Here is a 21,705-nt window from a genome sequence, read left to right on the forward strand (position 1 = left end):
ATCTCTCTCTCTCTCTCTCTGACCCTCTCTCCCAATCTCTCTCTCTCTCTCTCTCTCTCTCTGTGATAAATGCACTGAAAAGAAAATATTTGAGGGGGCCTTGTTAAAAATATTTTTGCTCACTTGCTTGGTGCCCCCAGTGGTCACACTACAAAGGCAGTACTGGTGCAGCGAATTATTCATGCTTGAAACATTTTACATGAAACGTTTGACAATTTAAATTAATGAACAAATGGCCGCAGCACGAATGCAGAGCACAGTGATTGTCATCATAATAAAAAAAAACGACGGGATTCTCTGGGATTAAGTCATACGCAGGTGCACATTCACTAATTTTGTAGACAGCTAAGAATGCTGACTGAACCCACTTTCATGCTCTAAATATACGATAAAGATCAACGGGTCTGTGCGGCACTGGTCCGAAAGAAAAATCCGGGAAGCAAAATTGTATGGAATAACCTTTAGATGTGTGTTCGTTCTCTCACGCCTCTGTAAGTGAACGAAAATTTGACTTTATATCTCCAATCGGAGACCTCTGGCAAACGGTTCCGAGCGAAGAGCTTTCGTCGTATCTTTGCTGCACGAATGCTACGCAGATTCGCGGATTTTAATAGAAAAGGACAGTCTATACTGCGTAGCTCACGTCAACAATATCAGTCAATCCACATTCTGAAAGATTAGTGAATTTGTGCAGCATCTGCGCTGCATTGAAAAAAAAAAAAACTCCGTAGTGCCTTCATCGAGTGCCGCACTTGTGACGTCATACACACTGAGGCCGGACAGCTGTAGTCTGCCAGAAGTTGTGCTGTGGAAAGGAACCTGAGCAGTGCAGACGATTTAAATCGCAAAAAAATCCCGTATAACCGCAATTCAACAAAACAGCTGCAGGAACCCCGCTTTCACTAAAACTGGTAAGTCGTAATGTTGCTCAGGGAATAGACTGTTATTGTTTATAGGTGAAACCGTCTTTCGGCGAAAAGGCTGAAATAGCTCTGCAACTTTGCAAATTTTGCCAACAGCACATGGGAAAATGCCAAATAATGTACTAATCCTGTTGATAATTAAGACGTCATTGATGATGAATAGGTTTACCTGTCTAACTCGAGAGCTGTACCATTGAAAACAAAGAAATTATACATGAACAAATGAATTGTTGAAGGATTAGATCAACTGCAATGCATGAATTATAAACCGTGAGTTCTTGCCAGGACCTGTAATGCTGTACTACATATGTATTTTAAAATAACTTTTAGTTCCAGTTTGCCTTGATGTTGAACTTAATTTGGATAATTATGGTATATTAAGAGTTGTGTTTTTAAATTCATCACTTAATGAAAAGAGGTATTATATTGTACATAAGAGGTAATATACAATAAAACATATCCAGACCTACATGATACATGACTTGATAAATCCTTAATGTTCTCTTGTGCAACTCAGTGAGGAAGGGTGTGGCTCGGACGACTGGGGGTTGTTGAGAGCAACTGCATAGCTCTGTCTGCATTGACATTCATTCTTAACAAGGCCAAATAATCACAATTTAAAATAAAGCTGTTTCTACCATCTGTCTTTGCACCACTATAGCAGGACCACATGGTGCATGTCAGACAGTTAATGACACATCAGTTCTGGAGGGAAAGGTCACTGCTAGTCTGCTGCAGTGGGCGTTTGTGTAAGGTTCTGTGCGGTGACTCATCGTGTAGGCTGTTCACAGTTAGCATGATTTGGGTAACTGCTACTTAGGCCACTTAGGCCAGTCTGCCAGCGCGGTTTGTAAAATTTGATCTCTCTGTATTTTTGACCTTAAACAGACATGTGGCAAATGCATCAGCATACACACAGATGCTGAGCACAGAATGATGTGTGTGTTAATGCTCTGGACTTGAATGAAATGTTCAGCAAATAAAGGGCCGTGCAAATAGTTTCTGTGACTGACATGGCAAATGGTGCTTTAGTGTAATTACCTTATTTGGAATAAAACTCCATCCTCTCTGCAAGAGCTGGAAAGAAAACACTTATAAATCAAGCTGAGAGTATAACAGTAGATTCAATCAGTCAGTCTCTTCCGAGATGGTCTTTCCTGGATTTACAAATGGCCTGCTCTTGTACTGTTTCATGTGCTGAGTGTTTCTTATGGTAATGTATACATGGCCTTGTTTTGCTTTTTAAACAGTTTAAATAGCGCCTGCAGCCAAAGCCACAGTTTCCATCTCAGGGTGGTGCTGTCTAGGTAACGGTATTTTGTAAGAAAATGGCCCCTGTATTCTCCCCTTCACAATTGTTCTATTTTTGAAACCCTCTACTTTGCCACTGTGTGCAGAATTGGGTGGGATTGCAACCAAAAAAGGACCCTACTAAAATAAATCAGCCAAGAAGCCAGGCTCAAGTATTGGAATGGCACTCTATAAGTTATTGTATAGTCTAGAAAAGAAACCCAGGCCATTGTGCAAAGAAGTTGCCAGTCTTCTACACTGAGTGCTAATGCATCAGCAGAGCTTTTTAAGCAGGCATGTCATGGCGCCTAAGTCCTCTTTGGTAAAAAAAAAAAAAAAAAAAAAAAAGATTCAAATGGTCATTTCTTCCTGCAGATGTTTGGATTTTAAATAGACTTCATATCCATGTTTTAGTAGCATTTAAGTTAGTTATTTTGCACTCTCTCAGACCGTGGGTATTGTGTGTGATAATATCATTTGTATTTCTGTATTGTAGTATAGTGTTTATAGTAATATATGTATTTGACAGTATGGGTGCATTCAGGTACGGTGTTTTTCTGTTTTATTTTATTTTGATCACTGATCGCTGCTACAACATGTACTGTGTTTGTTTCTGTGTGTATTCTATGTATTGTACTTATTGTTATGAGCGTGTGCAGTTGCTAACAAGCCATTTTCACCTTCCAGAAAAAATCTATCTATAGCAACAGCATTTCAGAAATATCTGCTTTGTGACACGTTAGATGCATGTATACCTTACTGGGAGTCCACAGACAAAAATACATTGATAAGATCCTCTGAATGACCACATGCACACCAACCCCAAATTGCACCCTGATTGCACAAGCTAATTCACCACCATCGGTGCATTGCCTATCGGGCGTTGACTTGACATGGATACAACACTTCTGTGGAACCTTCTCCTGTAACTTAACGTTCAACATTTCTGCAGTTGTGTCACATTATTTTGTAACATCACATTGACACCGTGAGGAACATGACGTTTTCATTCTAGATCATTTTATGTTGCAAATGCGGCTTTGCACGGAAGGATGCCTAACTGTGATAACAGGGCATGGAAAGGAAGCTTTGTACTGGGGTATTGTGACATTGGCATGTCCTCAATGCAGTGCTTTTGCCTCAGCTACTGCAGAAGGCAACATGCTTAGCGGACAAAAACACAAGGAAGCCCTTTCAGATAGTCTGCAACATGTAATACAGTACTGCTGGCCTGGAGCCTTGTACCAGTTATACAAACCCTTCATAGGGAAATGCTGTTAACATATAGTAAGTTTTAAATTAAAATACGATATAATAATAGTTATATATTATTATATATACACACACACACACACACATGTATATACAGTATATAAATCAGTTAAATACATATAAAGATGTATTATTAAGGGTCATACTAGCTGTAAAATGTGCTGTATTAAATAAATGATGTTGTGGCATACTTCATCATACAAACTGTCTTTTGCTCCACCAGGTTTCAGTTTACTGAGTTTCCTTGCCATACAAAAGCAACGGCAACTATGGGAAAGGTAAGCGAATATACTCTTCAAAAAAGTATAAATGTGGATGTAAGGAAACATTAACTGTCAGTAGTTTAAGGGAAAGGTTTACACAAAAATTCAGGTTGACTGCTAATGTCAGTTGTGATTCTGATATTTAGGAGACATGGGAACTTGTGGTCTGTGGATTCAGATTTTTGCATGTCTGTCAATATCTATATTAAAGCAATGACTGAAATAATAGTGTTGTATATCCATAGTTTTAGGGGTTTAAGGAGTCTCAAATGCTTTTTAGGTATTTTACAGTGTCCAAAATAGTAAAAAGTCTGTGTTGATAACTGAACGTGCTGGGGGGGGGGGGGGGGTTGGCATCAATTAGCATTGCTCTGGGATAGTGCTGGTTCAGTTTGGGTGAGGTAGTGTGGCACAAATTGTTTGCTGTGACCTGACAGCATTTGTGGCCTACTCTCGTTAGCTCATTACTTACTGACTCACAGAGAATATGTTGTCTGTGCATGTGTCACTTTTGCTGAGATGGATGTTTGAAGCGCAGCCACCAACTAGGGTGATCTGCGGTGTCTGTTTTATTTTTCAGGAAGATCTGAGAGCATGTGCAGCAGTCTTAACAGTCTTAATGTTCTTTAAAATCAAAGTCTTAAAGTCGGGGCTGTCTGGCCCTGCGCCTGTTTGCCGGCTGAAGCGAGTCTCGTGGCAGGCTGTGTTGGCAGGGCGACGGCGCGGTTCAAAGCCTGAAATTGTCTCAGAATGAGGTCACAGGGTGCAGCATTCTGCAGTGGGCAGTGTGGAGGGGGAAAGCATACATTCCACTTTCACAGCGGCCAGTCATTATCGCTGGGTGGATATGCAATTAAGGGCATATTGGAGAGGTTGTGACTTTGGAAAATTTAACTGCTGGTTAGTTTGAAGTGCTTTGAAAAGCTGCTGCCTTTATTTTATTATGTTTTATTGCTTTAATTCTCCATGGATACCCCCCTGCAAAAACCACCACCCAAAGCTGACCCTATGCATACCCAGCCAAAGCACAGTGAAACACAAGTCACTAAGCCATTACATTTTTAATGAGGGAAAGTTCAAACTTTGTCACTGGTGGAGAATGAAAGTGGATCCTATGTATAATGGATGCATTTCGTCCTGCACTCTCGTACCCCAGGCATTGCAACCCAAAGCCCTCTTACAATGCGCTGTGTTGAAGGACTCCATGTGCCTTTCCTGTGGCAAAAGTACAGCATTACATGGCTGGGTAACAGGACACCAGCTTCTGTCATACGTCGTTCCCTCCCCCCTGAGCCTGTGAGCTCTCTGTAGTGGCTGGAGAGACAGGTGTCAGCTGTTTCCTGGCAACCCCTCATTATGACCACTGAGACTGCACAGTCCAAAGGCCTGTGTAAGAGGCTGTGTACAGGGTCAGCACTTGCTGTGGGCAATCCAAAGTTTGTGACAACATAATGAGGAATTTACTCACATAAATGCTTTGTAGATGCCTACAGCTAACATTTTACATAGACCCACACATTTAGTTGTATATATACATTTCTATTTATATTTTTTAGGCTACAAAACCAGGATTCAAGTGTATATCCTCATCCAGAATAGCAGACATGATTATAAATGGTAAGATTATAAGTTCCACTGCAGTGCTACACTTCCAGTCTTGTTTGTTGAAACAAAGGAGGCCAGCAGATGAAATATTGTAACACCCTGATTGGTCCTCATAGGTAGGGACTGGGACTTTTCTGCTGTTCAACACCAGTGGCTGTGAATGAATCAAGGGGCATTTTGTGTTCACTGAATGTTGAACCACTGCTCATTATTTAAACGGAAAGTTGTGCACATGTATAATTGTTCAGCCTTATGACTATGGTAGCAGACAGGATGCAAGTTAACCTCACTCTTAAGGATCACTGTTTTGCACACATGTACAGTAACCGCTATGAGAACATTTATGGAAACACTGCTCCATTCATTTTGATATCTATTCACTGTACTTTCCATTCTGTACCATGATATGTTCTTTTTGATCCTATGATGTGTATGCAGTGTAGCATGCAATACGTAAGTAATGAGACATAACAGGGTGTGCATTACACTGAATAAGTGCACATCCAGATACAGATCCTGTGTCATCCGTTTCACCTATGTCGTGTGTTGCCCAGTTCCTTGTGCAGGCTCTCAGTAATTCACTTCATTGTTCCTGCACACTGCTGTGTGTACCTCATTTTTAATGACTTTTTAAAATTTACCTATAAGCTTATTTACTCACTGTTATGAGTTAAAGGCTCCTCATCCAATCAGCTGAAACCTCTTAATGTTTGTTCCCCAGGGATTCCGTGGCACCGTGACAGCCTTTCCAGATTTTGATGCCGCCAGTGACGCGGAAACGCTTTACAGCGCTATGAAAGGCATTGGTGAGGCCTCTGAGTTGTCTTAACATTGAGTTTTATACCTGTGACACAAAGCAAAAGGAACCCCCATCAGCTTAGGATGACAAGGATACTGCATGTTGTGTTACTGGATTAAAATCTCTTTTGTTTTGTCTGGCACTCTGCAGGCAGTGACAAAGAAGCCATTTTGGAACTTGTTACATCCAGGAACAATGCTCAAAGACAGGAAATCTGTGAGGCCTACAAAACCCACTATGGAAAAGTACGGTTTGCACATCCTGAATGGCTGACAGTAGATTGTCTTCTTTATGATTTTTTGTATGAGGAAGATTATACAGTGTGGGATTCTGTGACACATTTGTGTCTCTTCTGTATTGATGGAAAAGTGAAAAAGTGAAGAGAAACATCCCTTTGTTTCAGTAGTTCATGCTTTTTGGGAAGGCCAGATGAACTGTAGAGGTGCTCTTTATGTATCTCTGTTGGTGCATAACATGCAGTTATGGATGCAGGTGATGTCTGTGAAGGAAGGGCGAACCACAGATATTCTATATTATAAACAGATATTCAGCTCCCGCATTCTTTGCATTCTCCAATGGAGTTTCCAGTTGGTAACAAAAGGTTACAGTGCTGTGTGAGTTGTGTTCTTTTGAAGACCACACCCCTTCAAGAATGTTCATTATGAACGAGCAAATCAGAACACTGCTAGCTTCAGAAAAGGCAGAGACAGGACTTTCACTGTGAAGCAGACTGAGCTGATATCGTACATATATAGAAAATCTGGCTGAACTGTTTAGTAACTGTGATGTTGCATGACACTGATCCAGGACCTGATCGATGATCTGAAATATGAGCTGACTGGGAAGTTGGAGCGCGTGATTGTTGGCTTGATGAGGCCTCCGGCCTATCACGACGCTAAAGAAATCAAGGATGCTCTTGAGGTAAGAGGACTGAATTTATGAAAGGCATGAATGTTTTTGTCCAGTTTATTTGGATTTATTTTTTTAATTGCTTTAGAAGATTCAATCTGGATAGAACTGGCTATGAAACAAACTGAAATGCTCTAACCTGATGCCGTGAAAATGAAGGAGGAAGGAAAATGATGAAGGCTTTGCCTTTGAAGTTTGCACACCTATTTCATATAAAGCATTTTTACTGTGGTGCATTTGACATTTTTACTGTGGTGCACCCTAACATCATGACATCAGTGTGGCATAGTAGTAAGGAGCCGAGCTCATAACCAAAAGGTTGCTGGTTTGATTCCCTGGTGAGGCATCTGGATAGCATAGTTATAACCTGTTTAAGTCACTCTGGATATGAGTTTCTGCTAAATGACAATAATGTAAGATGTAGAAGACAAATACCAAATAAATATCCTCTCCCTTAATATACCTACACACTTTAGGGTACATTTTTACCAAGTTAAATGAAGCCTTTTTATATGTCAACCCACTTAATATCCCATCTTGGAGAGGAGTAAGCATGTTAACAGAATCTTCTGTGTATCAGCCTTGAAAATATTAAATTGATCAACTTGTGTCACTGTGTCACTTTGTGTCACTGTGTCACCATAGCTGTAAAATATTTTGTTGCTCAAAATATTTGATATCAGCTGTCATGAAAGCCCCATACCTTTACATGGAAGAATATGATCCCAGCTGATTGTGGTTGAAAGGGGAGACATAAATTCTAAGTCAACTGTGAAAAGTGGATAGATCATATCTATATCAAAGAGTAACCACATAATAAGGAGTTGATTACATTGTTTGTGGAGCACTTCTCTCGCCTGGCTGTTCAGGAATTATACCTTGTTGTGTTTGACCTAACACAGTTGCTTAACTGCTTAATTTTGGAAGTATGAACACATAACAAGAAAATGTTTGTTTTTGTTTTGGCAGGGTGTAGGGACAGATGAAAAATGTCTCATCGAAATCCTGGCCTCAAGAACCAATCAACAGATTCATGACCTGGTTGCTGCATACAAAGATGGTAAACATGGAGTTCGCACATATATTGCACCTTCATGTATACTAACCTAAGATACTGTGTTGACATAATCATAACTATTTGGTTGAAATAGCACTGTTGATACTCCAGTTGTAAGAGGGTGATTTTCCTTCAGCTTATGGGAGAGACATTGAAGAAGACATTGTAGGGGACACCTCAGGACACTTTAAGAAGATGATGGTGGTTTTGCTTCAGGTGAGAATATCAGTGACATTGACTGGGTTCATCTGGAGGTATGTGTGTGTATGGGGCGGGGGCATGGCAGCTTGCTTTCCTGGTTTGTGTGCAGATACACTGTTTAATTGCTTCTAAATGTTATTAGCTGGATGTACTGTTTGTTTGGCAAATACATTCTGTTTCCAGCCAGCTGTAATCTGTGCTGCCTAGCTGTGTCTGTGATGGAGCGTTTATTTTACCAGGGGACCAGAGAGGAAGATGACGTTGTGAGTGAGGATTTAGTTGAAGAGGATGCAAAGGTCAGTATCTTCATCAGCATACGTGGCAGTCTTTAACTTAGTTGTGTGTGCCATTGTCTTAAGCCCCTTCTACCGAAAGACACTATTTTGGGCCATTAAGAAGGTGAAATATAGGCTTTTCGGGCTAACTTGTACGTTAGAAAAGATTCATTCAAAGTAGGATAAACAGATGCATTTCTTCCAGACTGTTACTCTGAATGGCTTGAATGAAGAGCAAGGCTTTATGCTGTTATGTGGTGTATATGGTGTGTATGTATGTGTAGCCTATTTATCACTGACATATATATCACTGGTGTATATGGTGTGTATGTACTGTATATGTATATATCACTGAAATATTCACTGATTTATTTTTCATTTACGGTAGCAAGGACTTCCTAGGAACTGCCCACTGTTCCATAAAGGGCTAATTCAATTTAAATAATTACATATTTCTCTTTTATGAAATGGACCATCTGTTATGGAGAAGCTGAAAAAAACATGCAAGAGTGCTGACCATGTCTCTCAAGAATCTTATCGTACATATGTGCAATAACGTGATAATTTTATCACAACTTGATCAAGTGATAAAATAATATTTTGTTATAATGTAATAATCTTTTGCCATATATTAATATAATTTTTTATCATGTGATTACATAAGGTGGTCATTTTTAAAAATTAACAAATTCAGTGTGGCCCCACTATGCTTAAATATTTGGCTATAGTGTCCTCTTTTGTGACACCCTTGGCTTTGGTCAGTGTAATTTTAAATTATTCATTACTGTGAACCACATAGTCTGTACTTTGTTCTTTGCCATGTTTTGCTAACTGTTGCCATATACAGGATATGCATGTACGTCATGTGTTTATGTATATATGTCTGTGTGGGTGAATTTTTAAACTAATTAATTAACTAACTAATTAATAATTAATAATAAAAATTAATACATCTTCATCCCATCCCTGTTTCCACCTTTTTCCGGACCCCCAGGTTCTGCTGGAAGCTGGGGAGGAGCAGTGGGGTACAGAGGAAGCAGCCTTTATCATGTTGCTGGGAAACCGTAGTGTGACCCATCTTCAGCTCGGTATGTACAGGGCATTCAGTCAACATGAATCAATACCCATTAAGCATAATGTCACATCTGTCACAGTCAGCATCTGTGCTGTAGTCACATCTGTTAAAATTGGCATCCGTCCTCAAATCCATGTTTGTCACAAAAAAAAACATCAGACCTCACAAGTCAATGCAAGTAAAAGGAACAGCTTTCCGTTGATATCCCTGAAATCCAAAGTGAATGGAAAAAATGTGTTTGCAATAACACTTTCATTTGATTGTGAGTTAGAGTTAAGAACAAATGCTGACTGAATCCAGGGCTCAGTAATATTAGGATATAGAAAGCAGTACTACAGCCCATAATACTCCCTGGTAATCATCACTTTTACCATCTCAGGTTAGCATAAATGGTCCTATATTGCATTTTTCATTTTTGTTCATCTTAGTACACAGTATTGTAAGACATTCTCTGTCATGAAAACTTGCCCCACAAGTTGAGCTCAGCTGGCTATGGAGGAGTTTAGCCACTGTTTGTAAATGTAATTTTATGTCTCATAAGCTCAATAGCTGGCAGCATTACTGTGCGCGCTGATACCGATTTTGAAAGTCCACGCGTACATTCAGAGGCCCCCAAAGGGAAGTAGTTTTACTTATAACACAATAGCAACAGGAAGATGCACAGGTGCTGTTAAATATGAAATGATGTCCAGAATTATTTTCAGGACTTCAAAATTCTTTTTCATTAAAAAGCTATACTTGTTGATAACTGTTTGTTACAGTTTTAGAAATCTTTCACACTTAAGTTCATTTACAGGTTTAACAAGAAATATACCCAATGAATTCTGCAATTTGAGTTTAATTGAGGGAGAGCTGATAGTATACTGCAGCAAGTGAGTTATACAAAGCATGAGTATGCTGAGAGGAAATAATTCTGCAAAGGGATGTTTGGCTGAGTTTCCTTACAGTGTTTTGTGACTGCCATTTTGAGTCTCCTTGAGTGATTGCTGAGTAAACTAATAAAGCAATGCAGAGTTATAACACTGCTCTCTCACTTCCACTGCAGTTTTTGACGAATACCAGAAGATATCTGAGAAGTCGATAGAGGACAGCATCAAAAGCGAACTCTCCGGAGACTTTGAGAGACTGATGCTAGCTGTCGGTAGGGGAGGCTTTATATTACACAATGATGGAACAGTCAGTGTCACTCCTGCATGGTCTTGATGAACACAGTCTCACTCAGCAGAGTCTTCATATTAGGCTGACAGAGGTAGGTCAAAGCCTGTCAACTCTCTGAGATGCTGAATCCATCCTAAACAAGAGCCCAGAGGTTGTGTGCAAAAAGTTTACAATGATTCTAAACCTGTTGGAAACACAGATACTGGTTTTCAGTGATGGCATGGAAGTAGCTGTCCTGTAGGTTTGGTACTTGCGAGAGTGATGCAATGATTGCTGTTGGTGGTCGTGCCTTGTCTTACAGTGCAGTGCATACGGAGTCGTCCCATGTTTTTTGCAAAGCGCCTCTACAAAGCCATGCAAGTAAGTCAGAATCATTTACTCTCAGTTTTTATGCTTAGTTTTTTTCTATGGGTGAGGAAAGTGGCCTATTGCCCTACAGTGTAACATCTGTCTGTGTCAGGCTATTATAGCCCCCAGGCTCCAATGTGTCTTGTTTGTTTCCCTATTTGTAACTTATCTGCAGCTACTGCAGCCTCAGAGACTGAGTAAGAATCAGCGCAAGCAAGGGATCCACAGCGTGTTACTGTGGGCCCTCTTGTGTCTGCTGAATGTAACTGCACTCTTGTGTGTCTCTCGAGGGTCTGGGCACGTCTGACAACACCCTGATCAGGATCATGATCTCCCGCTCGGAAATCGATATGCTGGACATCCGGGAGTGCTTCCGTCTCCTCTACGAGAAGTCCCTGTACAACATGATCAAGGTGCACATCTGTCTGTGTGCACAGAGTGACTGTGGTCCTTTCATCATGACCAGAAACTTTCAGGAAGGCAGAATGTTTAGTCAGTTTAGACAGCTTAGACAGTTATGCTGCATGAAACAGATGAGGTCCATTGTTGATCAGTGTCACTCGCTAGCAGTAAAGGACCTAGGACTTAGGACTTTAGGAGAACCCATTCAGGAGAAAGGACTACTTGATATTTTAAATTTCCTTCATGATGATGCGAGTGTTGTTGTCCAACAGGAGGACACCTCAGGAGAGTATAAGAGGACTCTGTTGAAGCTGTGTGGGGGAGATGATGAGTAAGTCTCACTGACATCCTGGAAGTGATTGCACTAATGTTGTCAGAGCACAACTTAAGCTTTATTTCAGTTATTGCACTCCCCAGTATGTCCACTAGGGGGCATGAGTACATCTGCACTCTCACAGAAACTGAAGTAAGCATAAAGCGTTTTATGAAAATATTATTTTGTGATTATTTTTCAAAACAAACAATAATGTATTGCATTTTGGATAGTTCAGTTCATTCAGAGCACAGGATCATGAATTGAACATGACAGGAGCAAATCATTAATTCTAAAGATATTTGTACTTGGCTGTTAACAAAAAAACAAAAAGACAATTTGATACAGCTAATCAAGGACAGAGTGCAGTAACCATAGTCAATGTGCAACTATAATGACCAGCATTATTGTACTGTTCAATTACTTAGGAAACATGGTGACTTACATAATTCTCATTTCACACGCCATCCATTTACACTAATTGATATTTACTGAAGCGAGTCAGGTTAGGTACCTTGCTCGACAGCAATGACCTTATAGCTGTGTAACCTCTGGTCCATCTCTTTAAGCATCACTGCTCAAGGCCACCCTTAAAGATATAGCATCATGAATAAGTTTCAGACGTTCAACATTCTTTATGATTGGTCAACTTGAAATGAATATTTATCGGAAAAGAAGGGAGATCAAATTACTTTGTCACTGTTTATGTTAGAGATTCCAAGAACGGTAGGTTTCATCTGAGCAAATGTTATACCAGCATTTATCAAACTTGTTTCCATTCTCACACTTGCACACCAGCTGGGACATATCATAAGAATTCAAACTGCTCATATCAATCAACTATTACAGCCAGCCTCCCTGTAAATCTGAGAGAGAGGTTCCATCCTGTGTCTCCACTTTGTGTGCAAATGCATTTTACCACAACAATGTGTGTGTTTCATTCAGTTTCTCTGTAATGCATTCCTATCACAGGAAGAAGGTTTACAGGTCTCATCCCTCCTTCCGGGGGGGCACATTAAGCTTGCTTCGCTGGCAAATTGAACTCCTTTAAAGCAATTTGCAACATTTTATTGCCTGTCCCAGATTGCATTTAGGACTTACCTAGACTCTCAACAATGTGTGTTCCCCTTTTGGATTCCGGACCAGACCACTGACTGTTGTTGGTTGATGTTGCAGCCTAGCGGGAGAGTTCTTCCCCGAAGCTGCGCAGATAGCCTACAGGATGTGGGAAGTTAGCGCCTCGTCCAGAGTGCAGGTTTGGATGTATGACGCGGCACTTGCTGGATGGGCTTGCGCTTACGTTTCCCTAGCGGTTGTCAGCACGCCGTGATAGAATTCCTGCGCTGACTGGCCTTGCTGTGCGCCCTTCTCCCCCCACTCCCTGCAACAGCTATCCCTTTGTCTTGATGTCAGATAAGATCAGAATGTCTTTTGATTAAAAATCTTGAAAACCCTGAAACATAACTTGGTGCTGCTACGTTTTGTAGCCCAATCTCAACCCTCGATAGTCACAAGTGTGAGACATAATGACACAACAGTCCCTGCGTTTGAGTGAAAGCCCACTTGTGCTGGCTCCTAATCTGATTTAGATGTTTTCTCCTCATGGAGGACTCCCCCCCCTCCATGCCAATGTATCATGTTGGCATGATATCTAGGAAGTAATTGCTGTCTATGTCAGTTGCATCTTGCAATTTGTTTGTGTCATTCAGTCCTTCTCATATTTACCCAAATCAGAGTTCGCAAAATATTTGCAGCTGTGTCTACCCTAACCTAATAAGTCAGAAGGACTTACAAACATCTTATGCAGTAACCTCTTCCTAACCATTTTCATGTCCATTTTAACAATACATTTCAAGGACATTTGCCTTCTATGGAAAGACCATTTTCATTTATATGTAAAGTAATAAATTCCTAATTCATTAGAGCAGGCTGACTGAAAATCATAACAGCTTATTTCTCAACCATTATTTTAGTATATAATGTGTTATGGTTGCTGTTGCATGCAGGTCTTCTCGAATTACCTGTGTAAATGGGGGACCTGACTATGTCCTCTGTCCTCTGTAGCTGCGGGGAACAGTACGTCCCATCACAGATTTTGACCCTGGCAGTGATGCTACAGCCCTAAGGAAAGCCATGAAAGGTTTCGGTGAGTAATAATGCAGTACTATATGACTCATTTTCACAGGCATTTCACTCCTGGTAAAGATGGTAAAGCCCAGATTCAATCTATCCACAATGCGTTTTCTCCTCAGTTATTAATTCAAGCAAGTGTTTTTGTTTTTTGCTACATACACATAGCTGTAAATTTGACCTACCACCAAAACCATGCATGTGTCAGAAACAAACAGACAGACAAAGCTTTCCTCAATTGTGTTTTTCAAAAGTTTCAAAAGGTGTAACTGACTGAAGTCAGACTGAACAGAGCAGAGAGGGGATTTAATGTTTATTTTCTCACCCTTCCTCCAGGCACCGATGAAGACACCATCATAGACATAATTACCCACAGAAGTAACGAACAAAGGCAACAGATCAGGCAGACCTACAAGTCCCACCTGGGCAGGGTAAAGAGCACTTTACCCTGAAAATGTTCTCACAGAACACAACTGTGTGATATGGAAAGCCATCCCAAGTGACATGAATGTTGTCCATTGGTTCTCAGGATCTGATGGCGGACCTCAAATCTGAGCTGTCGAAGAACCTGGCTCGGCTGATTCTTGGCCTGATGATGACTCCGGCAGAATTCGATGCCAAAATGATGAAGAAAGGAATGGAGGCAAGCATTCCAAACAATCTTTGTCATCTGTAGTATGGATGCATTGAATGCATTTTTGATACACTTTTAAATATCAACAGTCTGAAGCAAGTTAAAGGCTGTGTAAAACAGAAGTTGAGCCAAATTACATTTGTTGAAGTTTGAGTGTCATTTTCCTCCACTGTTCCCAGGGAAGATGTGCCCAGGCAAGATGTCATTAGGTCCATGACATTGTGCTTTTAACTTGACCACAACTTTATCATGCTTTTCATACCTATTTTAGCACGTATAATTTTTGAGAGAAATTTATCAGATGTCCTGTCCCATGGTTTAAGAAATAGATCTTTCATCTTTGGTCAAATGCTGTTGGAAGGGGAAAACCACTAAGAACAAAAATAATAACTTTTCCCTTCCATTTAAATATCCATATTCTTGTAATATTTTGCATACTAAATTCATCCATGTAACACACTGTAGACACTGTGAGGATCCAATTTAGTACCATATTATGAAGTTCGAGCCTTTTTGGCATGACAGTTGGCCTGGCCTTTGGTGATCTGCTATGTAATGCAGCAATGCTAAATTCAGGCGGGCAACTCCCTGGGTTGCTAGGCTCCTGACATCATAGTCACTGTCAGCTCTTCGCCTCTGCTTCCAGTCAACTTAAGGAAAGTATTGGTATGTTGTACTGGGTACAAACGGTGATCTATTTCAGCTCATCCTGCTACTAGTAAGAGCGCTGTGCCTGCTGTGCTGGCAGTTCCCACCTCCTACCTAGCCTCCACCTGCTTTTTTTGCTTCACCTGACAGGGAGAGGCACACACTTTGCTCTTCATCCTTAACCTGCTACTGGGTATTGATGTGTTGTGTTACTGCACTATGTCTGATCAAAGCTTTCACTGTCTCTCAGGGTGCCGGCACAGACGAGCACGCTCTCATCGAGATCCTCGTCACTAGAAGCAACCAGGAGATCAAGGCGATGTGCCAGGCTTACCAGGATGGTAAAGAAATTGATGGGACACCACTGCCTTAAATGAGAGTTTAAGTGAGACACAAACTGTTTGAATTCCCAGCAGCTCTGCTAATTTAGGCAGTTGTGGTCTGTGGTCTTGTGGTAGAGTATGCCAGAGTTGAAGTAGTTACCCTTTTAACAAGTCACACCAGCTCCAGTCTTGTATCCTGTAAGATTACTGTTGAAATTAACAATGACGTTATGCTTCAAATTTGTTTTAGGCTAACTATGTCTCACAGCAGAGAGAGATAGTGGCCTCTGGTACATAATCAGACCATCTAGTCAGGAAGTACTGTATGTACGACTGCATGACTGATATTTTGCTCTGCTTTTTGTGCGTATTTGCAGCCTATGGTAATAGCCTGGAAGATGCCATCAGCTCAGACACCTCAGGGCATTTCTGTCGGATCCTGGTCTCTCTTGTACAGGTATAATAATACTTTAAAATAGTAATGTGAACTTTGCTGTAATGTTACAATGGCTAAATTAAGGGTGTCCGACCTGTGGCCCATTAAAACATCAATGGTGACTTCTGAAGTGAATGTGAGGGGGAAAAAACCATATCCATTAAAAATTCATATCTGTTCATAATTCACAAAGGATAGTCATACACAAACATGAGGGCGCTCTTGACAAAACAGCTAAACTACAATATATGGTATGACGAAATAGTCGTTACATGAACTCCCGCTCATTTCAAGCATAGAATTAAAGAGATTTCTCTTAGAAATTACTACGTGAATGAATAATTAAAAACATTTCACAGTTCATAGTGTAGTATATGAACATACTATGTACATACTATGTGCATACTAGTATTGACATTTTGAATAGATTTTTACCTTAGCCCTTTGACGGTGACACTGGTAAATTTTGTGCCTTACTCTGGGTCAAGGTGGCCATGCTTTGCCCAAAGGGCGGCAGTGTAGCATAGTGGTTAAGGAGCAGGACCGTAACCGAAAGGTTGCCGGCTCGATCCCCGCTGGGACACTGCTGTTGTTCCTTTGGGCAAGGTACTTAACCCACAATTGCCTCAGTAACTATCCAGCTGTATAAATGGATAACATTGTAAAGAACTGTAACCTATGTAAGTTGCTTTGGATAAAAGCGTCTGCTTAAATGTAAAGCAATCCTTTTCTGTTTGCCAGGGGGCACGAGAGGAGGGTCCTGCTGACGTAGGCAGAGTAATGGCTGATGCCCAGGTAAGTGTAGCACAGGTTGTGTCCCCCCAGCTTTTGTTGTGAGAGCTGTCCCAAAAATCATCGCAAAACAGAAATCAGTTCCACGACTGCAAACTGCATGTCAGGACTGCCAAAGAATATTCACAACGCTGTGCTTTTGTACTCAGTTTCATTCTTCTGGAGCTGCGCCCAATCAAATGAATCACGAGTCATTTCATTTCTTGTTTTTTCCTTTTAAGTCAGGGTGTGGCTTCTTCTTCATGGAAGTATTTGTGTGTGTATGTGTGCATGCGCATGTTTGCTGAGTCCAAACAGTGATTTCTGTGAACGCTGACATTCTCATTTACCCTAATTAAGCCCTGCTTCATCACCTACTGTTTTAACTCACACCAATACCAGCAGGATAAAACATGCACAGCAATTCATTTGTGATAGATTCATTTTCTGTTTATGCTTATGGGTAAATGGGTGGAAAAGGTAATCCTACAATCTCTGATTTATACTGTCCTTGACTGTGTCTCTGTATTGTGCCTCTTGTGTCTTCAACACCACAATATCTCTTTCTCATCTGTATACCGTGCTTCCAGACTTTATTTGACTCACTGGTAAGTCTTTCTTTTAGAGATGTACAGTGATGACCACCTGACCACCTGAAACAGCCCTATATGTTGTTCCATTTTCAACATAAAACATGTTTATCAAAGGGTCAAAACTGATGATGACCAAACCATTTTAAACACTATATTTCCTCTGTTCAAATAGGGAGTGAAGTACAGACACCTGAATGCTGAAAACGTTAACAATTTGGGATATTTTAAAGGCAATCATCAAATAGCAAATGTCACTACTCACAATATTTGAGCTTACTGTATTTATTAATCCATCCCCTTAGTTTAATAAAATTATTAGGGAGCTTAAAATTTTATTGGGAGTCGACTAATTATAGGGAAATGTTTTAAATCAATGACAATTACTAATTAAAATGAACAGCGCTACCAATCTAACACCTATCCTAATAGCCATGTGAATATGAACCAATGAGCATGGCTGGAGCAGCAGAGCACCATGCATATATCATTTGAAGCATTCGTCTCCTACATTTGTCAGGCCCTCTCGCCTGTGCACAGGTACTGTAACTCACCTTTTGTCCTGCCCTGTCTCATTCCTCTAGCTGCTCCTACACTCACGAATGCTGATACAGATTGATCTGCATGAACTTCCTTACTCTAATAAAAATTTCTGTGAATTTGTCATGCTGGGTTTATTCCTGATATGAATTTCCAGTACCATTTAATGGATTACGGCTTTTGTTTGTCTCATGTCTTTCACAGTATTAATATTTTGACAGCTATTTTAACCTATAAATCACATCTAATTAAAATATATTTGTCCAAACTTCATTAAACAAATTGTTTTTCGAGTGGCTGGAAATTCGAGAAATAATGACGCTGAAATATGTCAATTAAAATAATTTTTAAAAAAAGTCCATATATAACATTTCTCTCACTGTCATGAGAGTGAATATTGATTGTGCTTTTTGATTTGTTAATGGTATGTTAAATGGTATTGTCTGTTTTATTAAATATTTTTTGTCATGATGATGATTTTCTTAAACAGAATATAATGATTAAGTCCATGCAATTATGTGTTTAGGAACTTGGAGATGCCTGCAATGATGACTCCAGCTCTATGGAAACCAGATTCATGAGTATTCTGTGTACCAGGAGTTTCCCACACCTGCGGAGAGGTAAGCAACCAGCTGAACACGGTAATATGTTCAATAGTGTGTTTCTCTGGGGGGATGAGTTTGCCAGACATCACATGTTAATTCTCTGATGTTAAAAGTTCATTATTACATATGTATGCCTTGTACTGTATTACTGGTTGTGTTATATTCAGATGGACAAAGGCTATATATGTATATGATCGCACTTATCACCCTGTACTGAAGGGCAAAAGGGGGCTCTTATTGTGAAGGAGCGTATGGGGAGTTGGGGGTTTTGGTGAAAAGGGAACTTGGCGGTCGCGATTAAAGTTCGTTGTCGTTAAACTTAAAAAGAGTGTTCTTTTTTGTCGTGTAACATTACATTCATGAATAAATGAGAGCTGAATCAATCTTCCCCACATACTTTTGTGCATTGTGTGTTGCAGTGCTCCAGGAATTTGTGAAATGCACCAACAAGGATGTTGAACAAATCATTAAGCAAGAGATGTCTGGGGATGTGAAGAATGCCATGCTTGGCATTGGTAAGTCTTCTTGTCATATGTCCTTAATTCATGAGATTGTTTTGGATGTGGTTTTACAATTAATCACATTCAAAGGCTATGGATATTAAATATTTTCATCCGATTTTTTTTCTTTATAGTTCGAAGCGTTAAGAACCAGCCTTTATACTTGGCAGGCCGTCTATACAAAGCTTTGAAGGTAATTCCTACAGTAAATGCATTTCCAGAAATGTGTGCTCTAGAGGGGTGAATCGTATGTCATTTACATGGCCTAATATGAAAATCTAGTCAAAATTTTGTTGCTTTCTGCAACTGAGAACTAAATAGCATTAGTATCTTTACTTACCATAGTTAGGACCCAAAGACCCCAATCAAAACTCCAAAGCACACATTTGTCCTCATAAAGCTTGCAGAATGAAAATGCACCAATATGGGGAATTTTTTGTGGTGGGAAGTTAAAAGTGCAGGTGATGGTACTCTGCGGTCATGACTGTGGTCTCTTGGTTCCTCATCAGGGCCTGGGCACAGACGACCGTGCACTGATCAGGATAATGGTGTCACGTTCTGAGATCGACCTCTTCAACATCCGCAAGGAGTTTAAAGACACATACGACATCTCCGTTCATGACTACATCCAGGTTGGGGCTCATTGTGTTACCACATCAGCAGATCACATGACTACTAACTGCAAGTGGAGTAAGCTACAAATGCCATATGCTCAGAGCTAGTGTTGTCTTATGTTGCAAGCCAATGTCTTCAGTTTAAGTAGGTTTACGTAAGACTTCTACAGTGGACCAGTTCAGCTCTAGCCTGCCCAACAGACAGACCTAGTACAGGATAATCAGGAGGGTCACAGTATTTCTGTTTGGCCAACAGCAAGTTATTCATTTTAGGATTTTACGAATAGTCAAATCACAGCTTATATTTTGCCCCTACGCACTTTTCCTCTCTCTTGCCCAGAGGTGTGTGCAACCTGTATAAAATGTTAGCACACGGCTAAAAGTTAACCCTTTCCAGGCATCTCTGTACATGATGTTGGCGAAACAGGCTAGATTAGCTCAGTTAGTCTGGAATTGCTATGTTGTTGCTGATCTTCTCTGTGACTGGACCTGGCTTTCATGCAAAATAGGTTCTGTAATATACCACTGCTATGTTACACCAAGATACTTCTGGGGAAAAAAACATCAAAAATATCAGGGAATTGTTGCACATACTGTATTATCATTGTTTCTCATTAACAAAGCAAGTGTGATGTTTTATTTCATATATGAAAGTTGGTATCTGATTTGTGGTATTGGGATTTCAGTGTTAAAGCCAGTTTAGACTTCACATTCTACAGCATTTTGTGGAAGTGGAAATTTCAAGTGTTGTCATTGCAGTTTACAATTTCAATGCAGTAAGCTCTAGCTTGTAGGTTTTAAGAACAGGTTACGATTGTAGTATGCCCACAGATTTAACTTGCACCCACCATGGCACTTAATAGAAAGTGGTGTGTTATGCAACAGGTTGCAATATTCAAGATTTAGTATTGTCTCTGCTTTTAGCCTAACCTTCTTATGTGCACTTTTGTAAGTCACTCTGAATAAGAGCTTCTGCTGGATCCAATGTAAATTTAACTCCTAGCTGCAGCTCATTCATATTGTAATTAAAAACAGGTTAATACATAATCAATTTGGTTTTGTTTAAAAGTGTACTCTGTGTCCCTCATTTTCCTTCTACAGAGTGACACCTCTGGGGACTACTGCAAAGCTCTTCAGATCCTGTGTGGAGGAGAAGACTAAAAGGATGGGGTTATACCAGTGACCAAACAGTAATCCAAGCCATGAATTGTGTTAAACTGTCACTGTGAAAGAAATAATACTCACCATCCACAACTCTCGAGACTCTCTCTTACCATGTGTTGTGAAAAAAAAAAGATTTTCACTTAATGTCTTTATTCTGTACATTTTCACTGCCTGTATGGTTCTTGAAGCCAATCGTAAGGATAAGTGGGATTATTCAAAAATAAAGAAACATCACAGATAATGATTTTTTGTGTATGCATCTATTGATTTGGCAGCGGTGCAGGGGTGGGCTCTGGTTTGGGAGTGGAAGCTGGGTCTGGCTAAAGTGGCTTCATCTGTGGTGTTGCCCAGGCCTATGACATTGCCTGGTGCTGCCTCACCTGCCCTGCACTGCAGCCAAGATGAAGGTCACCTTGCCTGCTCGTAGGACACCTGGTCACTCTGCTAGCCTGCCAGAGGCCACTGAAATGAAGCTGCGGCCTGCTTCCAGAGTTCTGCTGCGAAAGGTCATTGTGTCATCACTGGCTGCTCTTGTGTATATGATAGTCCAGCTATTGTCCATTCAGCATTCCAGGTATATCATGCTGAAAAATATTTCACATATGCTGTTACAATTAAAAATTTTAAATAGAAATTATGGTATGAGACAGAGCTGTAACATATTGCTTAGAGTAACATAAATGACATTTATTTGGTCTGATTATACTAGCAGATTCCTCCTTTTAATTCCAACCACAAAAACTATGAGACATACCTGCAACCTTCTCGGTGAGGTCCTCTTTGACCCATAGCTTTCAGGGTCTCCTGAGGGACATGAGCGTGTGGATGGTACCAACAGTGGCATTATAAATGATGGTGCT

The 21,705-nt window shown here is 40.3% G+C and overlaps 1 protein-coding gene across 4 annotated transcripts; it reads left to right on the top strand.

The window, feature by feature from the left end:
• The first annotated feature begins 781 nt into the window (after positions 1-781).
• Positions 782-21,121, top strand: LOC118774308 (annexin A6-like). Of its 4 annotated transcripts, XM_036523564.1 has the most exons (25): positions 782-911; positions 3,709-3,763; positions 6,075-6,159; positions 6,303-6,397; positions 6,960-7,073; positions 8,031-8,121; positions 8,255-8,334; positions 8,559-8,615; positions 9,589-9,682; positions 10,715-10,810; positions 11,129-11,187; positions 11,466-11,588; positions 11,850-11,908; positions 13,067-13,145; positions 13,955-14,036; positions 14,357-14,451; positions 14,550-14,663; positions 15,553-15,643; positions 16,003-16,082; positions 16,803-16,856; positions 18,489-18,582; positions 18,987-19,082; positions 19,202-19,260; positions 19,577-19,699; positions 20,783-21,121. In XM_036523564.1, the coding sequence occupies exons 2-25, from the start codon at positions 3,755-3,757 to the stop codon at positions 20,840-20,842; spliced, it is 1,989 nt and encodes a 662-aa protein (XP_036379457.1). In that variant the 5' UTR covers positions 782-911; positions 3,709-3,754; the 3' UTR covers positions 20,843-21,121. The 4 variants fall into 4 exon arrangements, with proteins under 4 accessions (XP_036379457.1, XP_036379459.1, XP_036379456.1 ...); XM_036523563.1 differs by lacking the exons at positions 782-911; positions 3,709-3,763 and having other exon boundaries at positions 6,060-6,159; XM_036523565.1 differs by lacking the exons at positions 782-911; positions 3,709-3,763; positions 18,489-18,582; ... (2 more) ...; positions 19,577-19,699; positions 20,783-21,121 and adding an exon at positions 17,423-17,603 and having other exon boundaries at positions 6,060-6,159.
• The last annotated feature ends 584 nt before the right edge of the window (positions 21,122-21,705 follow it).

The sequence above is a fragment of the Megalops cyprinoides genome, chromosome 3 (genome assembly GCF_013368585.1).
Source record: "Megalops cyprinoides isolate fMegCyp1 chromosome 3, fMegCyp1.pri, whole genome shotgun sequence".
Classification (NCBI taxonomy): domain Eukaryota; kingdom Metazoa; phylum Chordata; class Actinopteri; order Elopiformes; family Megalopidae; genus Megalops; species Megalops cyprinoides.

What these genes read in the sequence shown, in the direction of transcription:
- LOC118774308 (XM_036523563.1), top strand. Translation starts at nt 6,060, where the DNA reads ATGTTTGTTCCCCAGGGATTCCGTGGCACCGTGACAGCCTTTCCAGAT. An exon ending in AAATCAAGGATGCTCTTGAG is followed by an intron (nt 7,074 to 8,030) that starts GTAAGAGGACTG and finishes TTGTTTTGGCAG; the next exon opens with GGTGTAGGGACAGATGAAAA. An exon ending in GAATGCCATGCTTGGCATTG is followed by an intron (nt 19,083 to 19,201) that starts GTAAGTCTTCTT and finishes TTTTCTTTATAG; the next exon opens with TTCGAAGCGTTAAGAACCAG.